The sequence below is a fragment of the Vanacampus margaritifer genome, chromosome 1, assembly GCF_051991255.1.
Source record: "Vanacampus margaritifer isolate UIUO_Vmar chromosome 1, RoL_Vmar_1.0, whole genome shotgun sequence".
Classification (NCBI taxonomy): Eukaryota; Metazoa; Chordata; class Actinopteri; order Syngnathiformes; family Syngnathidae; genus Vanacampus; species Vanacampus margaritifer.
The window spans coordinates 50,017,548-50,036,161 of NC_135432.1; the positions used below are offsets into that span (position 1 = coordinate 50,017,548).

Consider the following 18,614-nt stretch of genomic DNA (forward strand, 5'->3'; position numbering starts at 1 on the left):
GGAACCGCTGTAGACAGCAGTGAATGGCTGGCAGTATTATTGTTTTTACTACAATGCCTTGTTATTGCTAATAGCATACAGTCAATATCAAGGTGCTAAAAGTGAGGACATTTGAATAAATGTACACATTTATAACCAATGAAAGCATCAGGAAGTCAAGTTAATATTAATGTTAAGTTTGTTTGCTGGCTAATTTAATTTCCTCCCACGTAGTGAGATTCTGAATTCATTAAGTGACCTGATCTCCTGTTTATGTAGCAGATTATGTCTTGTGCTTAAAGGACTTGGTAGTTCAGGGGTGGCCAAAGTAGGGTCCGTGGGCCACATGCACCCAACAGAGCATTTACAATTTCAGGGGTCCTGAATTTTTTGGCACATTGATTTGGCTGCCTCCCAAAATTATTTAACTAGGATGTTTTCGTTTTTCCCTCATAACCAGTTTTCATTTTATGGTTAATTGAATTATACTTGTACAATTGTTTAATAAAATAAATACAATGTTAAATTACATGATTGTTAATTTTACTTAAAAAAATGTTACTGTTTAAATCAATCATCCCTTCTTCTTTTTTTTTTAATTAACTAAATCCTGAATACACAGTTTGTGGACTATCTGTCTGTTTTAAACATCAAATGTGGCTCCTCCCGTGTTTGTTATTATCTGCTGTCTTAAGTCTTGTACGAATGAAAACGGTGGGTTAATGGGTTGAATATAATGTAGTCAGTATTTTCATATTACCATGCTTAATGGATTGTTTTGCTATCATAAACTAAACTGTGTATCTATCATTGCATCTGCTAAAACCAAATTTATACAGTTCTGCTGCCGTTAATTTATTTATTTTTGGGGTAGCGTCATAAAGTAATCTCGCTCCTGTGCATGGTGGTGTGTATTAACTGCATTGCTTCTCTGGTGGGTTTGCTTGCTGTTTTTTTTTAATTTTTAACAATTGGTCATTCACTTACTCAAGGGCTTCCCGTACATATACATTAGGGTTGTGCTGATATGCTAGTTTGCTTTCTGCATATTTTTTTAAGTGTAATGTCAATGTAACAATATCATTATTTTCCCTCCACAACACACCAGATATGTTACGGTGCTTTTATTACTGTGAAAGTCAATAGTAGCCACATCTTAGTCATTGTGTACACAGTGTTAATGTTAACTGAACAGTATGTGTGCCAGATAATCATGCCTCCTTGTTTTAATTAAAATTCTCTCTCTCTCTTTGTTTTTAGTCAACAAAGAGGAGGTGCTGCAGAAGGCACGTCCAGTCTCCACTGATGTTGGAAACAGCAATCCTAATTTCTCTGATCTCATGGATGAGTTCATCCAGGAAAGACTTAGAGCGAAAGGAACAGTGGTCAGTACCCTCAAGTGCATACATAAATATCACATTTTTGTTTATATTCCAGGTTTAGTGCCTCTTAAAACACCTGTGTTTCCCCATGGGTGTTTATCTGCTTTAGTTCTCATGACTATTTTCTCTCTATGTATAGGAGCGCCGTGGCAGCAGCCCAGGTAGTCTTGAAGTTCCACAGGATCTGCCGGAGCTACTAGAGGCTGGCCAGAGTCCTGGATCTCGACCCTCAGATGACCTCAGACCAATTGATGATCCCGGGGTTCCTTCAGAGTGGACGTCTCCTGCCAGTGCCAGTGGCTCAGATGTTGTCAGTTCTGACAGCCAATCTGACTCATTTAATGCTTTTCAATATCCCACATGCAAGTTTGATAGTGAGTGAAATTAATTTTTTGTCATTATTTCAAGGAATTGGCAGTTATAAAGCATCTTACAGTTAAGCTCAAAATTGAAGCTTCAAAATGTATATACTTGTTTGGCCATAATGAAAATGGTGGTGTTATATATTTTTCAATGTTAATGGGGAATTTAATTATGTAAATACTACAAAAAGTAGACCTCCAGCCTTCAATCTTCTGTGATCCTCAAGGGTGCTCACTTTCTGAATGAGTGTTGAATCATTGACAGGTCAAGCTCATGTTTGAATTCATATTTTAGCTTGTTCATAAATCACATGCTAAACATAAGTTTAAAGTCATATATACACCTTAGTTTTTAGAGGTCACATTACAAGCATTATCCAGTAGTTGTGCCACTTTTCTGCTAAACTCCTTATTTTGAATGAAAATACATCCCAGGCATTTCCTTTTTGGGTTTCAAATTGATAGTGCTGTTGATTCTTTCAACACTCTTCTTGTTGTTATTTTAATATGTATAAACAAAAACATACCATATTTTTGGCATATTAATAGTTAAGTCTACTTTTTTAAGGTGCAAAGTAGCTCTCTGTGCTCCTGACTTGCTGTCGTGGGGACATTACCTAACGTCAACTATTTTTTATTTTGAATACTAGAATGCTCATGTATATATTCCTCTTTCCTTTTGTATAGATTTTGCATTTAATTCGGAACCCTGTGGTGGTGGAGACCGAGGAAGCTCATTGGACCAGGACAGCCTGGGAGGTGGTGTTGCCTGTGATGAGCATGACGTAGCAAGTTTGACTACACTTCATATTGACTCTGAGACCAGTAGCCTTAGCCACACAGTCACTGTCACTGGTTTGTATTTAAATGATGGCGATTCCTTTAATATATATGTGTTTAGATCGTAACTGTGCTATTATTTTACATCATTCTTTAAAGCACAGTTTCACATCATTGCATCTAAATATTGTGTTTTTTTATGTCAAGGTTCTGAGAGTGCATCGCCCATGCATTCTCTGGGAGGCTCCCGTTCCCAGACGCCTTCCCCAGCTACACTGACAGCAGAGCACATTATTCGCACACACTCTCACTCACACACACACTTGCAGCTTGATCAAAAACTCCACAACTCAGTGCTGCAGACTCCTGATGATCTTGGTAATAATACTAATACACTGTTTAGGAAATACAGTAAATTGTTTTTCTTCATTTAGTTTTGCCAAATAGAAGTGTTATTGACGATTGATTGGCTTATTGATCAATTGTAGAAACCACTGAGTTCCCTGGTGAGGACTGTAGCGTAATGGCAGGTGGCTCCCTCACTGGCTGGCATGCAGATGTTGCGACAGTAATGTGGCGGAGAATGCTGGGTATCTTGGGAGATGTTAATAGCATCAAAGACCCGGAAATCCATGCTCAAGTGTTTGACTACCTGTGTGAACTGTGGCAAAACCTTGCCAAGGTGTGGAAAGAGACATTAAAGTCATATGATGCCTTGAAATGGCTCTACTCCTAAGTCAATTCTTTATTATTTTCAGATCAGAGATAATTTGGGCATTTCTCATGACAACCAGTCATCTCCCCCACCTCCTGTTCTGATCCCACCTCTTCGAATCCTCACTCCATGGCTATTTAAGGTAAGTAGGACTAAGAAGACCCTTAATATCAATAACCAGTTGTAAATCTCTTAAGAGTTTATTAAATTTAACCAATCAAGAAATAGACGTTATACAGTATATCGTAATCTGCTTGTGTGCGTTTGCAAGTACTCATAAGCTCATGCCTGTTCACAATTTATACACATTTAATTTACACACATCTGTGGGTTTTCACCCAGGCCACCATGCTGACTGAGCGTTACAAACAGGGAAAACTTCACGCCTATAAGCTGATCTGCAGGATTATAAAGAGACGGCAAGATGTGTCCCCAAACACAGACTTTCTGACTCACTTCTACAACATCATGCACCAAGGACTGATGCACCAAGACCAGGTACCTCAAACATTTTAATTGGCACTGTTTGACATTAACATTTTGAAAGTAAAAGCAGCAACATCTAAAACTGTGCAAATTTGCTGTGACTACAGCTATCTACAGTATATGTGTGAGATTTATTTTTCTCAATTTAGGACATTGTGAACACCATCATCAAGCACTGCAGTCCCAGGTTCTTCAGTATTGGTCTACCTGGAGCCACCATGTTGATTCTTGACTTTATCATCGCAGCTTCTAGAGTCACCTCTTGCTCATCATTGAATGTAATAAAACTAAAACTCACTTATACACAATGCAGTTTGACAAGCTAGTGTTGTACATTGCAGTACAGTGTTCCCTCACTTTTCGCTGGTGATACGTTCTTTCCGCAAAGTAGAGGTAGTAAAACAAAAAAATATTCTTCAATAACCTCTAATACTGTCCATTACCTTAATGACATACACATAAGCCTTACTGTGTAGGTGCCAGTGTGTACGAGTAACTGTTCAAAGAATAGCTCACCAGTGATGGAACACTGACTTGCTAAAGCCGGGTTCACACGGCAGCAGAATCTGTCCGTTTTTAGCCCCGTAATATCCCGGCGCGCCGATATCCCAATGATAATCTTAACAAATAATCATGCTGTGTGTGGTTTATTAGGACCGATCTCGACAGCTCGGAAAGGTCGTCCGGGCCGCTCAGATCTTAAATCGGGAATATCGAACATGTTGGATTGTTTTGTCCCGATATCGCACCATGTGTGGTGTGCCCCAAGGACGAACGAGTATGCAGCCGGTTGACAGTGACGTGCAGCTAATCAGAAAACGAGGCGGCGAGGAAGACGGTGGGGAATCCAAAATCAAAACAGTCATGACGCAACAAAGTCTGTGCTTGCGCTGATTACACTCTTTAAACAACGCCTTTTCTTTTTGTTGCTTTTTTATGTTAAATTTAACAAACAAACGGCAATGTATTGCGACTGGTCCTTCATGTTTTTTTTACTCACAGTCACATTTAATCTCGAGAGGTTTTGCGAGGCTTCTCGTCTAATCAAGAAACATTCATGAATAAAATCAGTTTGTGTGTGATGTGTTGATTGTGCCGTGTGGCTGCACACCACACACAGTTCAAAACTGTTACTCCCGTGATTTTTTTTTTCGTCACGTGGGTCTCTCATAGTTTGGAAGTCGGCCGACAATTTTTAAATCTTGCCGTGTGAAACCAGGCTTTAGAAGAATTAAAAGAATTTTGACAATTTTTTTTTTGAATTTCTCATATACACATTTCTTGATTTACCAAAATTCTATATTTTGTTTAAAAATGTAATAGATTGTATTGAATGAAAGAAAGAGCTGTTTTTGTTTCATTTCTTTAAAAAAAAAAAAAAGCGCAAAATATCGAGGTACCACCCGAGGTAAACCCTGCAATGTATCTGTTATGGACCCATATAAAGATCCGCAATAGAGTGAATCTGCAATAAGTGAACCGTGAAGTAGCGATGGACTACTGTATAGTAATAAGGTATCTGCATTTACAGCTAACATCACACATACCTAAAGAGGATATGCATTCTGGCAGGTGTTGGGCAGATTCCTCACATCTCCACAACCATCACTTTTCAGCATACTAATCAAATGGCATGTTTGTTCCGCAATTTACATTGCATTGACAAAGAGAGCAAGTCATCATCACTTTTCCACTGGCCAATATTTTTTTTAAATAACATACAAATGTGGAGACTGAACAATAGTGTCAAAAAAATGTTGAAAAACAAATACAAGAAAATTGGACATAGGAAGTTTCCGCCCATCATTGACAATATAGTATATATCACTTATGTCTTCCTCCTTTTTAGGCTCCAAGAGTAGAAGCCCAGATCCTTCTTGGATCCCTTGTGTGTTTTCCAAACTTCTATGGGGAGCTCCCTGCCCTTCACCCCACCACTGCTGATGTGGCACTTACAAAGTTCCCTGATGTCAAGGTAAACCAAGAACTCATCAGTAATGGTCAACAAAGTTGATTTATCAAAACAGTTCAGCAAAACTAAGTAGAAAGTGCAGGATAAAAACTTAACTTTGAAGTCAATCAAGGTCAGTGCCAGCGCTCTACAAAGCATGTCCTCTCTCCACTGGTGGCACACTAATAGATTAATGTCTCATCAGTCATTCTTGTGACAGTCAAAACAGCCAATGCCGTAATGTTGTTGTTGTTGCTGTGTAAACAGTTATTGTCATGCACAGTAGCATCTCAGGCTTGCTCAGTGTTTCCAGACTAGGCAGAAACGTTTTGAATCACTAAGCAGCTATTACCTCTGAGGGACAGGAAGCATTTGTGCATATAATATTAATATTTCATGAAGTTGGTCTTTATAGCTGTTTTTTAATTTTGTCATAGAGACATAATCTGATCTTGATACTAATTGTAGGTTAAGTGCATTGTCCAGCAACCAGGAAATCACGGGTTCAAATCCCACTTCCGACTGTACATTGCAAATATATCCATGGCCAATATGCTAAGTGATACATGTATACCATCTGACTATCATATCAGAAAATGCATTATAATTTCACTGAAAATATTAAATGCATGTTAGCTTTCAGCATCAGATGACACTTTTCAAAATAAATACACCATTAGCCATGAATTTGAACAAGTCAAGTTAGGAGCATTTGCCTCCCACCACGGAGAACTTGGGTTCAAACCCCGCTTGGACCACATTTTAGTACATTTGATGGTTCATATCAGGAAATAAATTCTAATTTCGCTGAAATGATTAAATCCCACCTTAGACAGATTGCAGTTCAAGTTTTCTTTTATTCATTTGTCATTTAACTACAATTAAAAATGTGTAATTTTTACATAATTTATCTTTCAATTTACTTCATAAGCACATGCATTCAAATCTTAGCATTCAGCTATTCAGCATTCCCACGCAATTTCTGCTGAAATTGCACTTTGTCTAGTTACATACATGTTTCTCTCATGCTTTGTTTTTCAGGAGCACATTATCAAAACAATATTGACCTCTGCCAGGGAAGAACCCTCTGCTCCTGCTAGGTAGATACTCATGTGCATGCATTTACTAATGCTAATTGGGTGTTAGCATGACCAGAAAAACAAGCATACAACAAGGTGCTGTGTGAAGTAGTGTGTTTCTAAAACATATCATAAATAGATTTATTTTTATTGTTTCAAAAAGTAGAAATCACAGCACATATATTCTGTTATCTCACATATATGCATTGGCAGATTTATGAAACAGAATCAACTGATGATCAGTATGTTCCGATTTTCGTCTGTTAGGTGTGTAGCTTTGTGCTGTCTGGGGATCTGGATATCTGAGGAGCTGGCTCATGGGACTCAACATCCACAAATTAATGATGCTCTTAACGTCATTTGTGTTACTCTAAAGGTCAGTCATCATTTGCTTTTTTTCTTTAAGCATCAACTACAAATTTGGTTTAAAAAAATCAAGCCGTCTAAGTAAAAGGATTGCAAGCCAACTTTGACATTAACAATCACCACATCATTATTGTGTCTATTCTATTTTCTTCTTTTAAGACACCACCACATTAGACTTTATTATTGAATAAAGAAACATTGAATTCATGAACTTTTGTGCATTACAGAGTAATGCTTTGGTGTAAAATTGTCATTTAATTAGTACTGTTCAGAAATCAATAGAATATAAATGAGGCAAAATTATATTAATAAGTGTTTTTTATCCTGCCAAAATGGTGTTGTTTACATTTGGCTGCAGTGCATTGTGGGATGTGTGACTTCAATGTCCAGAACTCTACAGACGGCAAAGGGCCATTGGGAAGATCCCATTATATTTCGGTGTAGATCTGGATAAATATGCAAGTTCAAGAATTTAGTTTTACCATTTATGTCATCAATGAAATCCCGAAGAATAAAATTGTCACCACACACCTGTTCATCATCCTCTTAGAAGCAAAACATTGTTTGCAAATTAAAACAAGCAGATGAACAACATAAATATGGCAATCTTTTTTACACTTTGGTTAATAATTTAACTTGGCAGAAGTTTCTGTCAATCAATCAGACTTTACTTATAGAGTGCTTTTCATACATAATGCTTCACATTATTTAAATCACCCCACTACCATGTTTTCACCACATCTTACATTTTAATCTATTAATTAATTTAATTTAATTAAAAAAAATATATATATATATATATATATATATATATATATATATATATATATATATATATATATTCATGAGATCAAAATGTTATGCCCGAAAAAAAGCATGTCTTTGTAAATTATTTGTAAAGCTGCTAAGGGGGTGAGCTCTTTTGATTGTTTACCGATCAAGTAATTGGATTTAAAGTGTGAAAGTGGGCTGCATATTGTAATGTATGAAAATCAAAGCGAAGGTCATTGAATTGCACCAAAGCTCTGGCTGCACATTGAACAGCTGGGTTGTCTGTGGATTTAACATGGCAGGCTGCAAGGAGCCAAGGTATGATGGAAAATGTTTCTGGAAAATATTTTTGGTGTTGGTTGGTGAAACTGCCTCAGTTGGTGTATAGAGACTAGACCATCTGAGACTAGTCTGTTTCAGGCCATTAGGCTGGGAGGCCTGTGCATCAGAGAGACACTATCCAAATTGCACCCTGTCATCCACAGCCAAGTGGACTCAAACACACATAGACACACACACATACCTTTTCCACCTTGGAATCCCTTGCTTATGTATCGGCAGCCAATAGTCTACCCGAGCCAGTGCTGCAGAACACACTCGCATTCACTTACTCCTGGGAGCAAACCCTGGACCGTCAATATGTTTGGTCCTTCTTCAGATAGGAGGCCCATCCAGGGGGGATGCTGCAAGCTGTGTTACAAACACACTTACACTATCACACACACACATCTTGTCTACTCTTGCCTTCCCACCATCAGCCAGTCGGCCCAGCCGTGGGCTCTGTGACATGCACACACTATCACACACAATCACACACACACACAAAGCTTGAGGGATTGTCATATTTCCATACAGTGTCACTTGCTTTATTTCTCATCCGCGTACATCCTTTGATCTGGAAGGATTTTTCTTTTGCAATGATAATCTGATTTAGAGCCTCTATATAAATTCTCTCCTTTGTCACTAATCGAAGTTTTCATCACAATATTTTGACTTCAGGCCTATTAACCTGAATACTATTCTTAATGTGAACCACACTCTAAAAACAGTTGGGCCAAAAATAACCCAATTATGGGTAAAAAAAAAAAAAAAAAGGACAGACACTCTAATTTGGGTCAATCTGACCCTACTTTGGGTCAAAAATTGGGCTATTTTGTACAAAATAACCCATAAAGTTGGGTCAAATTGACCCAAAAAGTGGATCCGTCCATTTTTTTATCTATAATTTGGTTAACTTTGACCCTGAACTATTTTCTCACTGACTGACTGACTTTAATGAATCATTAAGCATGAATTGAGTGTATTTTGTGTCCTAGTGCTATAGTACTAAGATTATTTTGCTGACATGTACCTACATTTGTCCTTCCAGTATCCCAATAAGAATGTTGCACTGGTGGCATCAGATGTCCTTCACCTTTTGATCAGTTATGTGGATCATCTTCAGAAATTTCCCGTTGACACTCCAAAGAAGATAGTAGAGGTGAGACCAATTGATTATCATTTGCATTGCAAATTTCTTAAAGGCAATATAATTTGTTCCTCAATCTGTATTGAATCCAAATTACTTTGATTTTGTTCCTTCCTAGATTTTGATTGCCACCATAACACACTTGCTACCTAATACTGAGTCCTCGCCTCATGAGCTGGATAAGAGGGTAACATGAACACACACAGTGCACAGTATACAAACGTTAACACTTAATTGTTCATTTACCTTTGAGAGTAACCCAATGACCACATGTGCTGCAGCTGGTTGTGTCCCTCCTGTTGTGTCTGCTGGACTGGGTGATGGCTCTCCCTCCAAAGATTCTACTTCAACCTGTTCAAACGCGCAGCCACCCAGATAAGGACCAGCCGCCGAAGACACTGCTCAGCTGCATTTATAAAGTAGGTTTTTGGTTTATATGGTGTTACGCATCCTCAAAAACATTTTTATCAAAAGTAAAAGTTATGTATGTGTTTTTTCTTGCAATTCCAGGTTTTGCATGGCTGTGTGTATGGAGCCCAATCGTTTAACAGCCCCAAGTATTACCCACTGCAGCTGTCAGATCTGTCAAGTTCAGACTACGATCCGTTTTTGCCGTTAGAGAGCCTTAGAGAACCGGAACCACTGCATAGTCCAGAGTCTGAGCGCTCCAGCAAACTCCAGCCTGTCACTGAAGGTATTTTATTCTGCTGCAGCTATGTATTTGTTTGAATAGTTATGGTTAGATTTAGTGACTCTATCTTCATAAATTTATATTAACAGGAAAAAAAAGCAATGTTGGTAACTTGTCCAACTGAGTATATTTTTTCCAAATCTTTCACTGTTTTTCAGGTCTGATCCTCATTTCAGTTTTTTTTGTCTTCTTTCTGTAGTCCGTAGTCGTATTCAACAGGGTCTGGTTTCCATTGCAGCCAGGACTGTTATCACCCACCTTGTCAACCATCTAGATCATTACCCAATGTCTGGAGGGCCCGCTACTCTCTCCAGCCAGGTACTGTTAATCAGCTAAGGTTTCTATCCTGACATTATTTTGTAAAATAAAAAAAGTGGGTGGGGGAAGTGATGAGTATTCCAAGGGCCCATTAACGACACGGGCCCTAGAAAATAGTGTAGTATTTTCAAATTGCGGCACACTGAGTGTGGGAGTGTTTGATGATATTAATCGATTTCCTCGATTTACAGTGTTTGTCAGAACTTTTTTTTTTTTTTTTTTGCTCCTTGCGTAGTTCAAAGTGTGTCTCAATCTTCTGTGCACTGCTTGCGCTAACAATATAGCTGCAAACAGGAGAGCTAGTTTACAAAAGCGCAGTCAGTGTTGCCAACCTAGTGATTTAGTTGCTATATTTTGTGTATAACAAGCAAAAAATATTTTTGCAGATTTGGCTTTGACTCACTTATATGAGAAAAAGCTGGAGAGGCTGCTTATTTTTACATATGGGCTAGTCATATTGCCAGTTCTAGTGCTAGGTGATGAAGTCACAAAGTATGTGACAATCACTTGTCAGCTGGGATAGGCTCCAGCACACCTGCAACGGAGTAAGGATGAGCAATATAGAAAATGGATGGATGGTTGGAAATTTGTGGGGGCGGGTTTGTTGCTGTTTTTTGTTTTGTTTTTGTTTTTGTGACATTGTTTTTACTTTTTATTTCTAGGTGTGTGAAAACCAGGACAACCCATACTGTGAGAGTGCAGATCTTGGACCTGAACTCTTCCACTCACCAAATCTTCAGTTTCTGTCGTTAAATGGCTCGACGCTGCTTTCAGTGCTTCAGGTAACGTATTTTTTATTAACTTTGATGACAAATGCACTCACACAGCACTCCTATTTAAAGTGATACTTGACTCATTGAGCCATTTTCAGCAGTAAAACGTTAAGATTTTGTCCAAAATTGATTTGATAACTTCATTATTTTTTAATGTACAATAAATGATGTAGAATAGAATGAAATAGATGACATCACCTATGCTGAGGAAGTAGGTAATGACCAATCATGGCTCACCTGTTTTCTAGGTTTGTTCAGCAAACTGAGCCATGATTGGTCATTACCTACTTCCTCAGCACAGGTGATGTTATCTTCACTTGACAGCAAGTGGAAAAAATAGTTTTTAAAAATACTAATTGTACATGAAAAATAATAAAGTTATTAAATTTAATTCTGAACAAAATATTAACTTTTTACTGCTGAAAGTGGCTCAAGTATCATTTTAATGAATCTGGCTGTGGTGTTGCAATAAATGACAAGGAAAATAGAGCAATTTTCCCAAGCAATTTTTTTTTCTGTTTTGTATTGAGTCTTAAAACCTCTGTATTTCCCAGATTCGTTCGGAGTCTGGTGTACCAGGAGGTGGAATGACAGCTGGTTTGTCCTCTGCTCCTGCTTGTGTTCGTGTTATTATTCGGGATGTAGCCGGAAAACACTCCTGGGACTCTGCTGTCCTCTATGGACCGCCACCATGCTCCCCAAGCAGCCCTGCACAAACAATATTGACACACACACAATCGCCCCTTAGTGTGAATCTCCATCTACACACCCCAACCAAAAAGATCACAGAGGAGCATAAAGAAGCCAGTCAAGAAGACCAGCACGAAGAGTTAGACGAGGGAGCAAATTCGATAGAGGGTCAAAGTTCTGAGCTGGAGGGAGAGATGGATGAGGACAGAGAGGAGAGCAATGTTGCCCAAGAAGAAACTGTGCGACTACAAAGAGGTCGGGAGGAAGAGGAGAAGCTGGTGGAAGGGAACAACGAACACAACATGGGTGGGGAGGCGAATAGGGCAGAGGTGGGTTTTGAGCAGCTTCTTGCGCCACCGCTGGCAAAACGGGTATGTCGGGAGGCAGTTCCAGCATGGGATACCCTGAGGGATGGAGATGATGCTCTGGATGAAATGCTGCAGTACCTCGGATACTCGAGTCCTGAGTGTCTACAAAGAGCGGGTACACAAAAACACTCATTGAGCACTTTTCATTCAAACAAGAATAGCGCAAACACAAGTTAAAATGTACAGCTAATATATATATATTTTTTTTTTAACTGATTGTCCCTCACAGGAATGCCACTCAATATCCCAGTCCCACCACCAGCTTGTGTTTCAGAGAAGCAGGAGAATGATGTGATCAATGCCATCTTGAAGCAAAGCGCCGCAGAGCGAGAGTTTGTCCTTCATGTACGTTATCATCACACAATCATGAAACGATTTGATCTCTTAGGGTTGGTTGGTTTGTTCTAATCCATTTTGTAAAACGGTATAACGTATTGTATTAGGAAAACAATATTCTGTTACTGTCAAACGTTCTTCTTTAAATTCTGAACGGTTCCAATTCTATAAATGGATGCACATAAAAATTTGGGCGTGGTTTTCAAATGAGCACCAGAGGTTACTTTTTGGTGCTTATTTTTTCCCCACCGACCTCATCATGGATTACTAAACTCATTCACTCTCAGCCATTTTCACTGAAGCAACCCCCTTCGCTCCCGGCTGTTTTACTGGATTTCGACTGATTTTGCAAGGCCCACAGAATGTTGTGTTCTATTGCTATAAAAACATGGAACCAAAAGAAAAATTTGAGTCTCATTTTTTTCATCAGGAAAAAGTAAATTTCTATCTGTTTCCATTTTGCAGCAATTAGCATTAGAATATAGCTAAATTTCATCATTATTCACAAACCTGTTGAAAACACTGGGGAAAAGAGCTTGTTGCAACATGGCCCTGGTTTATCTCTTATACTCTGCTGCTACCTGCTGGCCGTTTTTTGTGATACCTATCATTCTTCAAGCATCATTCTTCAGTTCAAAGGCTTCATCAAAGCCTTCTTTATGATCTAGCATTAAAAAACATATAAATACGTCTTTGGGAGCATGGTATTATTTAAAATAGAACGTATTTATCCGTTTTGGGGAGCAAATGAGTTAAAGACTTAAGGAACGAGGGCAAGGTACGGCCCATGGGCCACATCCAGAGCCCATCTATAGTTTCTGCACCCAAAATAAAAAAGTCTCGCCGAAAAGTATGCATTGCTTTTATTTTGAGCACGTGTGTCATCAACAGTGTAAGCAAACAAAAGCAGTGACTTGTCTTCAGTGTTGCCAACTTATTGTCATTGTGTTGAGTGACTTCTCCGACCATTCTAGCTTATATTAAAAAAAGAAGAAAAAAATGAGTAGCGCCAATGCCAACTGTGGTCCTTATGTTAGAATTAATCTTATTTCCTGCACAGTAAGAGGAATTTGCCCTGGTAATGATCTGAAGATCTTCAGAATAGCAAATTATGGATTGTGTTTATAATGTCAGCACACTTTGAAAATATGGAATTGTAGACATGTTTTTGTGAATTTTAATTAAATAGTGATTTATCTGTAGATGTGTAATTTGAATGTGGCTGATTAGACTGAATAAACATTTTCTTTTTTTTTCTTCTTTTTTTTTTAATTCTCAGTTTTTCTTTTTCAATTACATCATCATAGACCAGATTTTGATTTCTCACTTATCTCGAATAATGTCTGTTTCAGAGAGGTGAGGAGTTAAACATGAGAGCAACGGAACAGCGTGAACCAGAGACTCAAACACCTCAGTCAGTCTTCTACTACTGCAGGCTACTAATCAACATACTGGGACTCAACTCCTGGGAAAAGAGGTGAGATCCCGAAAACCAATCGGTATCGGGGGCCAAAAAACGTTATCGGAACAACACTACTTTGAACATAGTTTTCTTTGTTTTACTTTTTAGTCTTGGGCTGTTTTATTGCTAATGTAGGATATGCAATACAGTACAGTATAGACTTGTTTTTGTTTCTCACTAAATTTGTATGCGGCCAAAATTTTTAATTCAAAAATGTATCCTGTGCTAATTAGACACCATGCTTTTTTTCCCCTCCCCATTCAAGCGGGGCATCAATTTTTCTTCTCGGTGACTCCAGGCTTTAACTACACAATGTTAAAATATCAGTATAAATGTGTCTGGCCCACTAATGGATGCTCATTGCTCTTTATCCAGAGAATTACACCGTCTGCATTCAGCCAGCACAATAGACTTCTTAACGCTCGGTGTGTGCGTGCGCGCGTGTGTATTGGTGTAGGAGTGTTGTAATGAGCCTAGGAGGCCATTGATCAAAATCAACCCATCTGGAGCTAGAATAAAAGGTGGTGCTTGAAGATGAGAATGGTGAGGGTGAAAAACAAACCTGAAAACAGGATGCATAATACACTTGGAAATGGAACAAAAGAAAGAAATTGAGCTAAAATACGTGAGAAGCTTTAAAAACTGCACATACAGCAAGTTAAAACAAATGATATATGTAGATCATGTATGTTGTGTTTTCCATTCATCTCTCTCCCCATGTATTTAAATATGATATTACAGACTAATCGTGAGCTGCTGACAGTCTTTCCTCTATTCAGAGCCGTGTCAGTCTCTTTTTATGTTTTTCTCAATAATCCAAAGTGTAAATGGAGTTTTTGAGAGCACAGAATGAGGCCATTATCACATATCAGTTTAATAAAGAGCAAATTGCTACCTCTTTGCTCTCTTTCTTTCTCATGTATTTCCCTTTTCTCACACTCTCTAGAAGAGAAATGAATGATGTGTCATTATGAGTCCATTTCAAGCATCATCTGCTCAGTCCTAGTTTGAGCTGAAATTGGTGGCTGGTCCTCGCAGGACATTTGAAACGATCCCTGGATCTATCAGGTTACATAAAAAAGCTTTTGTTTTGAATAAAAAGCAGTCTGTCTTTTTACATTTCGATCCTGAAAGTGGCGATAACACTAGTTACAACTTCTCCTGCTAGGAGTTGTTGCTATTGATAGTATAATGCAACAGTAGTAGTACCCTACAATTTTGTGTGCAATGTGGTTGTCTGGTTTTGTCACTTCAATAGGTTTTTCAACCCAATACAGGGTGGTTCAATTCCAGTTAGACTGTACTCTGCTCTCCCTGCAATGAATGGAACAAAGTAACAGTTAATGATTCAACAATATATTTCACCATGTTTGTGGAGCTTAACTTTAAAGGGGACATAAACCCCAAGATGTTTTCAAATGAACATATCTTTATCAGCTAATGTTTACTTAAATCTACTTGGGTATTTATTAGTGCTGTCAAAGTTAAAGCGTTAACTGATTAATTAATCACAAAAAAATATTGCATTAATCATGAATTAACGCAGATTAATCGCACTACTAATTTTGACCATATATTAGCCTTTAGCGTGACAGCGGATGGCTATGTTTAAGGTAGCACAGGTTGTGTTTGAGCAATAAACATAATTACGTGCATTAAAGTAAAGCATTTAATAAATGTTTGCGTATCACATTTAAAATATTTGTTCATGTCAAAATATTCCGATTTTTTTTTTTCCATTTTAAATTATGCAAGTAATTAACTGATTAGAAAAAGAGGAGGATGAGCATGTGCAGTGGATCAAAAAATGTTGAAGACGTCATCATAACATTAAATGTCAAAAGAATTAACACATAACCGGTACTCTTCAAATTTGGCGGGAAAAAAATACTGATTAAAAAAAGGCTTTTTTGTTCAGCAATTAATCAAAATTTTAAGACGTGATTAATCTGATTTAAAAATGTAATCGTTTGACAGCTCTAGTATTTATTCTACAAAATATATATCTTTAAAGCATCGCAATTGTCTTTGTGTACTCACTTATCTGGACGGGCATGCCATGCCTCTTTAGAGTCGCCGTGCACCGCACCAAGTCAGTCAAGGAACACACAGGGCTGCAATAAAGAATAGAAAAAATAGAGGTATATTGAATTATGGGACTCTCGTTCACTTGAATGGACCTGGCAATGTGCATACATTAGACAACAAGCTTTTTATCCATAGATAGAGGAGACCGAGGCTTGTTGTCATATTAGTAAGTTGTCACATTGTAATTCTCTTGTCCACCAGAGGACGAAACAAAAATGTGGAATACTAGTTTTCTTCCCTTATATGGTCAGGCATCATGTCCTGTCTGAGAAGAGAATACCATATTGTGAGCTGAGATGAGCTCCAATTAACCATTTTCAACCAACATAAAAAATGTTAACTTCATGTTTCAAAATCTGTGACTTCACTGGAAGAAAAAAACAACCTATAGAATTTACTCAATAAATGTAGGGTAACAATTTGCAGCCACTTTAATTGGGTAAATATACATTTTACAGTGTGGTTAAATATCACATGAATTCAGTAATTATAAAATACTTAAATATGTTGGATAGAGTTAGAGAACATTTCTGATTATATTCTGATTTACATATATATATATATATATATATATATATATATATACTCAAAATTTCTTACTAATTACTGTGTTGGCGTAACTTTATGAACGACAAAAAAAGTAATCAGGTAAATTTTAGAGGATTTTTGTGGATTATATTTACCTCTCTCCAAAATCGTTTTTTACAGTGTTCCGGATAAAAATTTCCAGCAGTGATCCATGTGGACTTGTTAGAGAAATGTATTAAACTAGAGTTGGTATTCGCAAACATGGTAGTTTCTCTCCCTTTGAGGATCATCCGGGAGGGGCTCAGAGTAGAGCTGCTGAGAGACAGATGATATATCATGGCCATCAGGTTAGGATACCTCCTGGACTGCTTCCTGAAGAGATGTTCCGGGCTCGTCCCACCGGGAGGAGGCCCAGGCAACGAGCTGATAATGATTTTGCTCAACATGTTGATTAATTATTCTGTTTAATTCTTATTCCACATACGCAATATTTATCAGAGTTCTGTGATTTAACTAGTGCTGCAGATACAACGTACTGTACTCTTAAAATTTGTTTTTTTTTTACGATCCCTTTAAAGACTCTAATTGCTTTTTGTTGGCTGGTCCCTATCAAGCCTCCAATAACAACCAGCAATGTGACACATCTGAGCCAGATAGCAAAACCTACAACTAGGGTTAATTACTTTTTGTTACTTGTTTTTTTCTCAGGAGTAACTTTCATTTATTGCGGAAGAATGAGAAGCTATTGAGAGAGTTGAAAAATCTGGACTCACGGCAGTGGTGAGATAATCAGCACGTTTAGTTTTTTGTACAATCAGCTTTTGTTTTCAATGTCCCCCCATTCAATATGTTTGTTCTCTTTTGCTATGTTCTAGCCGGGAGACACATAAAATAGCTGTTTTTTATGTAGCTGAAGGACAAGAAGACAAACACTCCATACTCACCAACACTGCAGGAAGCCAGGCATATGAAGACTTTGTTTCCGGACTGGGTTGGGAGGTATGAAAAATTGCTCTTTCTGCAAGGCTATTTATAATTAATTGTTCTCACTTAAAGTACTCCAACATGCACTTGATCACCGCATACTGTATAGTAACACTACCAAACCAATAATACATTTCCCTTTTAATAAAGAGTTGGGTTTTTTTTTAACTAAAGCTGGATTTACCCAGCAGATCCAATTGCCCAACGTACATTTAGATTCTGAGTTTACTGTGCGTTATTCACTGAACGTGTTTGCTAAAGCAGTAACAGTATTGATTTATTTATTATTTTTATATTTGGTGCCATCTGGTAGCAGCTTGGTCTCAAGGCAGTAATGTTCAAGTGAGTTGAGGAGTTTCATTTTGACAAATAATCCTTTGCTTCCTTGTTTTTTTTAAATAGTTTTTTTAATCAATACTCCAACATACAAAAAACAAAAAGCACATTATTATCACATTATCCAATCACAGTGATGTCATCGCCCATCTGTGAAAAGTGTGCATTTCACCCATTTTTCTAGACATAAATCATCCTCAATTCTCAATCTGTGTGTCAATAGCTCCATGTTCACGATATTGAAATAGTCATCTGGTGTCAGAGGTCCTGGATTGAGCCATTTCGTTATAATGGATTTGCCAGCATGATCTTAAAAGCAAGTACTTATGATCCCTTAAAACACAGATTCTCCTGATAAATATACCAAGTAGAGTACTACCCATGAAAACATTAAATTGTAGCCCCAAATCTTCACAATATTTTTCTGATGATGATGTGGCGCTTTGTGTTGTAATCATACATGACCAGTGTCTGTGATATTTACTTCCCACCACTGCACCTTTTCCTTTCATTAAATCATGTTATAGTGTGGATATTATTTTAGTTGACCTTGATTTGTACACTCCAACAGGTTTTGAGGTGTACCTTTTGTTTTATTTTCCTTTCACAAGTAGTTTCTGAACTGTTAAGTAAAAGTCTTAGTTTTGCTGCAGTTATTGGAAAATCATGCAAATTTTTTTGTCTTTAATTTTGCAGTTTTA

At 37.7% G+C, this 18,614-nt stretch overlaps 1 protein-coding gene across 11 annotated transcripts in view; it reads left to right on the top strand.

Moving 5' to 3' along the window:
* Positions 1 to 18,614, top strand: part of ralgapa1 (Ral GTPase activating protein catalytic subunit alpha 1) — an 85,835-nt gene that overhangs the window by 27,102 nt on the left and 40,119 nt on the right. For all 11 annotated transcript variants that reach the window (XR_013295196.1, XM_077574170.1, XM_077574333.1 and 8 more), the window contains 22 exons: positions 1,240 to 1,364; positions 1,501 to 1,735; positions 2,411 to 2,578; positions 2,711 to 2,881; positions 2,992 to 3,185; positions 3,262 to 3,360; positions 3,561 to 3,716; positions 3,854 to 3,982; positions 5,554 to 5,679; positions 6,697 to 6,755; positions 7,002 to 7,110; positions 9,241 to 9,351; positions 9,458 to 9,526; positions 9,621 to 9,758; positions 9,850 to 10,033; positions 10,230 to 10,348; positions 11,011 to 11,130; positions 11,676 to 12,294; positions 12,409 to 12,524; positions 13,868 to 13,992; positions 17,302 to 17,373; positions 17,469 to 17,592. Coding sequence is in view for 10 of the 11 variants with exons in the window: in XM_077574170.1 (XP_077430296.1) it covers positions 1,240 to 1,364; positions 1,501 to 1,735; positions 2,411 to 2,578; positions 2,711 to 2,881; positions 2,992 to 3,185; positions 3,262 to 3,360; positions 3,561 to 3,716; positions 3,854 to 3,982; positions 5,554 to 5,679; positions 6,697 to 6,755; positions 7,002 to 7,110; positions 9,241 to 9,351; positions 9,458 to 9,526; positions 9,621 to 9,758; positions 9,850 to 10,033; positions 10,230 to 10,348; positions 11,011 to 11,130; positions 11,676 to 12,294; positions 12,409 to 12,524; positions 13,868 to 13,992; positions 17,302 to 17,373; positions 17,469 to 17,592 (3,368 nt within the window). In the remaining variant the exon portion in view is untranslated. The remainder of the gene's footprint in view (positions 1 to 1,239; positions 1,365 to 1,500; positions 1,736 to 2,410; positions 2,579 to 2,710; positions 2,882 to 2,991; positions 3,186 to 3,261; positions 3,361 to 3,560; positions 3,717 to 3,853; positions 3,983 to 5,553; positions 5,680 to 6,696; positions 6,756 to 7,001; positions 7,111 to 9,240; positions 9,352 to 9,457; positions 9,527 to 9,620; positions 9,759 to 9,849; positions 10,034 to 10,229; positions 10,349 to 11,010; positions 11,131 to 11,675; positions 12,295 to 12,408; positions 12,525 to 13,867; positions 13,993 to 17,301; positions 17,374 to 17,468; positions 17,593 to 18,614) is intronic.